The sequence below is a fragment of the Rhinolophus ferrumequinum genome, chromosome 5 (assembly GCF_004115265.2).
Source record: "Rhinolophus ferrumequinum isolate MPI-CBG mRhiFer1 chromosome 5, mRhiFer1_v1.p, whole genome shotgun sequence".
Lineage (NCBI taxonomy): Eukaryota > Metazoa > Chordata > Mammalia > Chiroptera > Rhinolophidae > Rhinolophus > Rhinolophus ferrumequinum.
In genome coordinates, this window is record NC_046288.1 from 6231264 (window position 1) to 6239347 (window position 8084).

General features: G+C 50.6%; 1 protein-coding gene across 1 annotated transcript; it reads right to left on the bottom strand.

Annotated features, from left to right (window-relative positions):
- Nucleotides 1-3706: 3706 nt before the first annotated feature.
- FZD8 (frizzled class receptor 8) lies at nucleotides 3707-7686 on the bottom strand. The gene has a single exon (XM_033106531.1). It carries the CDS (start codon nucleotides 7649-7651, stop codon nucleotides 5600-5602), a length of 2052 nt encoding a protein of 683 aa, XP_032962422.1. The 5' UTR covers nucleotides 7652-7686; the 3' UTR covers nucleotides 3707-5599.
- Between the last annotated feature and the right edge of the window lie 398 nt (nucleotides 7687-8084).

Consider the following 8084-nt stretch of genomic DNA (forward strand, 5'->3'; position numbering starts at 1 on the left):
CAAAGCTCTCCAAAGGGCGGTGGAGCAGTTTCTGCACATGAACACTCAGTCTCAGGAAGCCCATGAGGAGCTGCCCCGGGAATAGAAAATGCGATCTGCCTGGGAGAAACATGACCCCTCGGTGAATTGGTCGTCCTCTCGAGCCTCCGGATGGCAAACCACCCTATTGGCCATAGCAGGGGTCGCCTGCTGTTTGGTAGTCTGCTGCTGCCATAGGCTCCTAGAGTTGTGGATACCTTATACCGGGGACTCTACCCACTCGGACACTCTCTCATTCCAGAGATTTCCGTGATGCTCCCCTTGGTGTCTGTCGGTGCTCTGTTTCCTGCTCCAGGCCCTGCCCTGTCCCGGCTTCATTGCCCAGTGGCTCTGAAGTCTGCTTTCCTCCATGGCCCTGACCAGGCTCTCCCGGGGCAAATGTTTCCAATTGTGGCCCGTCGGCCCAGTATGAGCTCCAGCTATCAGCAATGGAGTCCTTTCATTCCTCCGGGTCACTGCAGCTCCTCACTAAGCCAGCACACTCTGTGTCCTTGGGCCTTTTGTATCAACTAGGAAACAGTTCACTATGCCAATGTTTGTATTACTGCGAATATAGGCAGCAGAGAGCAGGTGAGCTGGCTCAAGTCGGCCAGTGGCCCGAGAGGCAAAGCTTTCCAGAGCTATGCTGGCAGCCTCTGAGACTGGGTGTTTGATGTTCCTATGTAGGTCATCACCAACCATGGGGAAACCTGTATTCTCGTGTGATTTTGGGTCTAGGTAGACACAGCCCTGGTCAGTTGATGTTCAAGGACAAATGCACATAGTGGTGGCTGAAGGGATTTACGCAGGTAGCAGGGCAGCTGGGAAAGGCAGAAATAGGAGTGACAAATAGGATCAGTGCCTTCCAAGCCCTGCCCTGCTCCCGACTGCATGAACTTCGGCAAGTCCAGTCCTCTTTGGGCTTCAGTGTAGGGCTCACCTATCTATGCTAAACACTTGGGGGTCCTGTTAAAATACAGCTTCTGATTCACTGAGCTTGACCTAAGACTCTACATCTCTCCATTGTGCTCCTAGGTCTTGCCTCTGCTGCTTGTCTATGGAGTAGCAAGATTCTCAATGGGCCCTGGGATCTCCGTCTTTAAAACTCCGTGATTGTGCTAGGTGGCTTCTAAGATCTTTTAGTCTATATTCCCTTGACCAGTGCCTCCTCCTTCTCTCCTGTCTCCACCAGCCATCTGACCCCCAGGAACAAGAACTCTTCAGCCGTGGAGTCTGAGAGGCTGCCTCTTTTCCATATGCACCAGTTGAAAGCCTGGTCTTCCCACACTGCTGTGCTATGGAAATCTTCCTCCCACAGGGCTCATATATTCCACCGCAGATGCTCTTCCCTTTGGCTGACCTCGTTTCACAGCAGTGTCTATTCCTTGGTGTGTTTCCACAAACACCTGGCTGGACATCGGGGGACAGTCTACATCCCACCCAACCCAGCAGCATTCACGTGCAGCACTGAAAAGTGTTCCCTGGGCTCAGCAGATGGACTTCTACGTGGGAAATTGTTAAGTAGTAATAAGAAAGCAACTACATGCCACTTCAAACTATTCTTCACGATTCATTCTTTCCTCAATAAAAAGTATGGTGGATCTTTGGCAAGCGGCCTATTCTTCAAATAAAAGTAACTCGGAAGATAATTTTTTAAGAAGATAGACCTTTGGATTTCAACACAGGTTAATTATATTTTTAGCATAACTGTTATAGTGAGGATTTAATTCAGTTGTGGTCTTGTGGGGCCTTAAGCTGATGAAGTTTGGGGATCCTTTTCTTAAGAGAAAAAATTCAAAATTATGAATGCAAAGTGCTTGCAGGCCCTCTGGGCGGGGTCTGTGTGTGGGGCAGGGCCAGCCCTGTGGGGCTCAGTATTTCTGAATGAATTCAATGAAAGAACCTGTCCATTCCCCCGGTTCTGAAAGTTTGTGGTACCACAAGGTGGCAGTGTAGTATCAAATGTGGAGAGCTGATCACTACACTTGAGATTTGTTTGGAATCTCAACAGAATGTTTGCACCTGTACTTTAAATTGCATCCTGTGCTCTGCAACAGCTTTTGTCTCTGTGTGATTTTTTGTTTGTTTGGCAAGACAATCTTTTTCCTGCCCCCAAACTCGGAAGGATTTACAGGAACCTGCAACGCCATCAACACAGGCTAAGAAACTAATGGTGAGTTTGTTCCTTAAACTTCTTATACATTTTTTCCCCTTCTGTTTTTATGATACTTTCAAATTGCATTTATGATAAAGCAAAAAGAAAGTTTTTCACATAACTTCGCCCGTAAGTAATTTCAATGAGCTTTGGCTTTACTAATGGTTTTAACCATATTAGACTTTATTTACATCGATTTTTCTAGCCACACAGTAACCACATCCCGTCCCCATTCCCCATACTTGACAAGATTTTCAAAAACTAACACTTGTTCCATATAGTAATTAAAGACATACCTGTAGAACACAGAGGTGGTGTTCTGTCAGGGACTCATTCATTTGTCTAACGCAAATGGCTAAATACTCTTTCTCCTTTTTCTTACCCCCAAGTCAATTTTGGGTTTTTTATTCCATTGATACAATTTGGTATTGGCAACTTTGTAACTCGAGGTTTAGCGTTAAAGACAAAGAACCGGCACTTGTAGTTTAATACCAGTCTCTAAAACCAGTCTCTAGTGATTACAGGTGCGGGTCTTTTACTGTGGGCTATCCCCAGAATGTCAATAGGATTTTTCGTTTGCTTATCCTAAGCACACTTACAGCCATTTTGTACAAGTTATCAAATATGGCATTTTACAAGGATATACTGAAGGAAGAAAGCTTCAAGTAACATTTTCTACTGTGTCACATAGTTGAAAATGTGTCTATGAGAATATTGCCACATTAGAAAATCAACATGTTGACTAGTGACTTTTAGCTCTCTCTCCATCCCACATATGTGGTAAAGACTATGGGAATGCCTTCCAATGCTACTTTATAACTGACAATGTAAAGTTTATGGCTGGTTTATGTATACTTACATGAGACTCACCACATAGGTTAGATGCAGGGCACTTATTGGAACCTAAGTTACAAAATAGTAATTCTTTAATGAATAAAACTGCTGGGAGGTGAAGATTTTACAATGCCTCTGACTTTAAAAAATAAAATCGGCATGACAGCTAAAGTGGGTGTTCTTATTGCATATCTAATTCAACAATCCAATTAACACTAAGAATGACTCTGGAAAGGATTTGCAAAATGTTTTATCACGAAACTCTTCTTAAAAGCTGCTTACATGAGAAAGATGAGCTAGGGAAATAGTTCCCACCCTATTAAAAAAATTTTTTTTTTAACCACTGAATTTTCCTATTAGGAAAAGAGAACAAACGTCTTAGCAGGCTGCAGAAAACAAGTCCCCCCACCCCCCAGTTTGATGTCCCCATCATTAGCAGGGTAGCTGCCCATTTCTTATCTTGATTGACAGGTTAATAAGGGACCTGGGGCTATCTTTTCAGTATGAACACACAACCTTACCAATTACTTTTAAATTATTGCTAATCTGTCAGAAAATAACAAGCAGGAGGAATAAAAATATCTGAAAAAGAGAAATGTCTGCTGAAGAAAATTTTACTTCCGGTGCTTTAAAAGGTTCAGTTCAGAAAACTTGCCAGATTTAGTCAATAGAATTTAGGCAAGGAGGGTTTTTTTTTTAAAGAAAAACTTGTAGTTTATAATAGTTCATTGGTTCAATTAGGAGCAAAAAAGAAGGGAGTTTTGTAATGCAATTGTCCAGCAAAGGAAAACGCTTTAAATTGGGGGATTATGTGCGCAGACCACCTGTAGGGCATTCAGAGCTTTTTTCTATAATGCTTCAACCCATGCCTAGCTGCCTGCAGGCTGGCTAACAATGCCAGGAAAAGCTGTTTAAAAGGCTGAGCGCACTTGTGCCTCTGGTCTTCACTAACTGTTACAAGTCTTCCTCTCCCTCGCTCTCTCTCCTTTTTAAAGTAAAAGTCCCACATGCCTTTAATGGGAGAACTTTAAGGCTCCACGGTGGCCAATTGGTCTGCGCCAAGAGGAGCCAGGCAGCAGGGAAAGAAACTTCAGACTATACAGCACATTTGGAGAGGAGAAAAGATCAAAGTTTTTTAAACTCAAAAGACCAAGTTCCCTACAGATTAACCCTATTCATTTAGCTGCTCTTAAAGGAATGATGTGCTGGGCCACTGGGCAGACAGGTAAAAAGTTCAACAATTGCCAAAGCATTCTTCTGCTAATTCAACAGCCTTCTGCTCAAATAAATTAGCTTAGTCTTTTACAGAGGAACAATAGCTTTTTCTCTAAGAAAAGAAGCACATTTGATATACACAAGCCTGGAAAGGTTATTAAGATGTTAACCCGTTAGTTTAATCCATTAAAGACGCCTGCTCCACTACCAAATTGTCAAGTGACTTATACTGTAAAGTGTGATCCATAGTTTAAAACATTAACCTCTACACTTCAGCAGTGTGTTTAGTTGCTGGTAAACCAGGTGCTTTCAAAATCACGGACTCGAGAGAGAAATAAATGTGGGGTTTTGAAGCCTTTAGTGATATTATACAAGATAAATAACAAGGCTGAGTAGAATTACTTCCTTGCAAAAGTCCCTCTTACATACTCTAAGGTGAGTGTTGTTATCCATGGATCAAAAAGAGAGCTACCATTTTTTTGGAAGGTGCAAAAACTCAAGTTTTGATTTCAGTTCAACAACTTAAGAACTAGGATTTAACAGGTCATTTTCTCCATGCCTAAGGTCAGTGTACAGAGTAAGAAACCAGGAAATGTCCATTTTTTCCAGCATGTCCTTAGCAAGCACTTTAAAGATAACAGCTTAGAATTCTGAGGCAGGGGGAGAGGGCAATGTTTAAATCATTTATCAAAAGTCATTTTATTGACAAAATAGAATACTTATATTTGTTCTTACAGGGGTGGCCTCTAAAATTTTACAAAAAATGTACAGACTGTATATCTTTGGATATGTACATATTTTACAATTTTTACAATTTAACAAATAATTATATAAATACATCCTCTACTGTAAGAAACCCGTATTTATTTGGGGTGTACAATTAAGACATTTGTTTATTTAAGGCATTTGCCTGGTCATTAAGAATACCCAAACCGTGCAATCCCGTTAGGTCGCGATCATCCCTCCACTAGGATATGTAAGGAGTAAGAGTCTACGTAGGAGAAAAATAGGTCCCTCAGGTGAAATCTGTAGATCTGGCTTCAAGCTCAGCGACTGGCAACCAGCGAGGGTTCCAAACCTTGGGTTCTGGGAACACAGGAGAGTCCACCCTCCTCTGCCAATAAAAATTAACGCCTGGCGGGAGGAGCTCCTCGCAAAGCAATGGAGGATAGGGGCTGGTCTGGGAGCCGTCAATGCCAGGTACTTTGTTCTAAGCGAGTCATTTAAGTCCCAGCTAATGGATACCATTAAGAGTTCATTATCATGCTAATAGCAGTCAACACGGTGAAGGGGTGGGAAGCTCAGCCCGTCTAGTGTCCCTTCGCAGGACTTGGCCTCCTCGCCCCCCCATTCCTTCCGGTGTCCCCTCCCCTTCTCTCAGACCTGGGACAATGGCATCTGCTTTGGGTAGGATACGGAGCTGGCTGTGCCAGATCGCCACGTCAGGCCGGTGCTGACGTCGCTGTAGAGCGAGCCCGCACCGCCCCCCGGCCCCCCGCCCGCCCCCCCGCCGGCCCCCGGTCCGCCCGTGTCCCCCACGCCAGCACTCCCGCCCACAGCGGCGCCCTTGCTGGCCCAGCAGCAGCGGGTGCACAGGGCCCTCCACGACTCAAGCGTCTTGCCTGACCAGACCCACACGCCAGAGGTGATGCCCACGACCAGGCACATGAAGTACTTGAGCATGAAGACCGCGTAGTCAGGTCGGCGCGCCTGGTCGGGCTGCAGGTCCCGCAGGCATGGGCAGTTATGCGTGGCTTCCCAGCGCGGGCGGTTATGCTGCTCATAGAAGAGGCAGGCGACCACGACGGCGGCCGGCACCGTGTAGAGCACGGTGAAGAGGCCCAGGCGGATCATGAGCTTCTCCAGCTTGTGCGTCTTGGTGGGGCCGCCCTGCTGCTTGATGACCGAGCGGATGCGGAAGAGCGACACGAAGCCCGCCAGCAGGAACATAGTGCCGATGAAGAGGTAGATGACGAGCGGCGCCAGCACGAAGCCGCGCAGGTTGTCGAGGCTCTGGTTGCCCACATAGCAGATGCCCGCCACCGGGTCGCCGTCCACGGAGCTGAGCGCCAGCACGGCGATGGACTTGACGCTGGGCACGAGCCACGCGGCCAGGTGGAAGTACTGCGAGTAGCCGGCGATGGCCTCGTTGCCCCATTTCATGCCAGCTGCCAGGAACCACGTGAGCGATAGGATCACCCACCAGATGGAGCTGGCCATACCGAAGAAGTAGACGAGCAGGAAAACCACGGTGCACAACGCTGGGCCTGTGGTCTCGTAGCGCACGTGCTGCTCTACTGCGCCCAGCTCCTCGTACTCGCCTCGCCCGCCCGGGCCGCCCGCGCCCGCGCCCGCCGCGCCGGCGCCCGCCGCAGCACCGCCCCCACCGCCCGCACTCCCCGCGCCCGGCGCGCCACCGCTGCACGCCACCTTCTCATGGCCGGCCACCAAGCGTACGAGGTAGCCGACCGACACGAAGAGGTAGCAGGCAGAGAGAAAGATGATGGGCCTCTCAGGGTACTTGAAGCGCTCCATGTCGATGAGGAAGGTGGACACGGTGGCGAAGGTGGAAACAAAACACAGTACAGACCACAGGCCAATCCAGAAAACGGTGAAGGCCCGCTCGTCCTGGCTAAAGAAGGGGTTGTGGCAGGGAAGGGCGCAGTTGGCGATCTGGCCGGTCTTTACACGGTTGTAGAGCGGGTGCCGCTCGCTGGACACGCTCACCATGGGCGCGCGGCACTGGCAGCCAGGCTCGCAGGGCGCCGCGCCGCCGCCAGGGGGCCGCGCCTTCCCGCCGCCGCCGCGTGTGGGGGGCGCCGCCGCGTCCCCGCCACCCCCGCCCCTGCCGCGGGACGGGGGCCTGGCCCCTGGCGGGCGGCCGTGGCCGCTGCCGGAGGGCGGCTGTTCGCCGGGAGGCGGCGGCGGCAGGCGGCGCGGCGGGCTGGGTGCAGCCGTAGTGAGGTCCGTGCGGTTGTAGTCCATGCACAACGTGTCGGGGTTGCCCTGTTCCGGCAGCCGGTCACAGCGCATACGGTCCGGCCAGGCGAAGCCGTACTGGCGCATGAGGGGCGCGCATCCGGCTTTGGCGCGCTCGCACACCGAGCGGCAGGGAGGAAGGGGCTTCTTGTAGTCCTCCAGGCAAATGGGCGTGTACATACTGCACAGGAAGAACTTGAGGTCCGGTGAGCACTGGATTTCCACCAGCGGCCAGAACTGGTGCACCTCCAGGCCCGCCTCGTCCTGCGTGTCGTGGTTGAATTGGTTGGGCATGTAGGTGTAGTTGTAGCCGATTCCTTTGCACAGCGGCACGGTGATTTCTTGGCACGCCAGCTCCTTGGCCGAGGCGGCTGCAGCGCCGCTAGAGCGCTGCAGCAGAGCCAAGGCGGCCAGCAGCGAGGTCACTTCCAACAGGTAACCCCACTCCATGCTGCGTGCCCTCACCCTCCAGGCAGCGCGCGGAGGGGGATCCGGCGAGAAAGCCGGAGAAGGGGAAAGCGGGTGCCCTGTTGGTTTCTCTCTTGCTTCTCCCAGGAGAAGGGGTCTGCAGTATCCTAGTCCCTTCTCGGGACACGTCCGTACGGTGCGGTCCGCCGCACCTTCCTCCCGGCGCTCCGGGGAGATGAGTGTGGCGGTAGGGGTGCGCCAAGGTCCCCGAGGGTCTGCCCTGATCGACCTCAGCCCTCGCGCAGCAGAGTGGCTGGCCCCCGGCTCATCGTCCCTCACTCGCTCGCGTTCTCTCCCGTGCGCCGGGCTACTTCTCCGCGCGGCGCCGGAGCTGGTGACTTGGCTGGGCGCAGAGGGCGGCGGCGCAGCAAGTTTCCTTTCGGGCCGCGGCGCGCAGTCAAGATGGCTGGGCCAG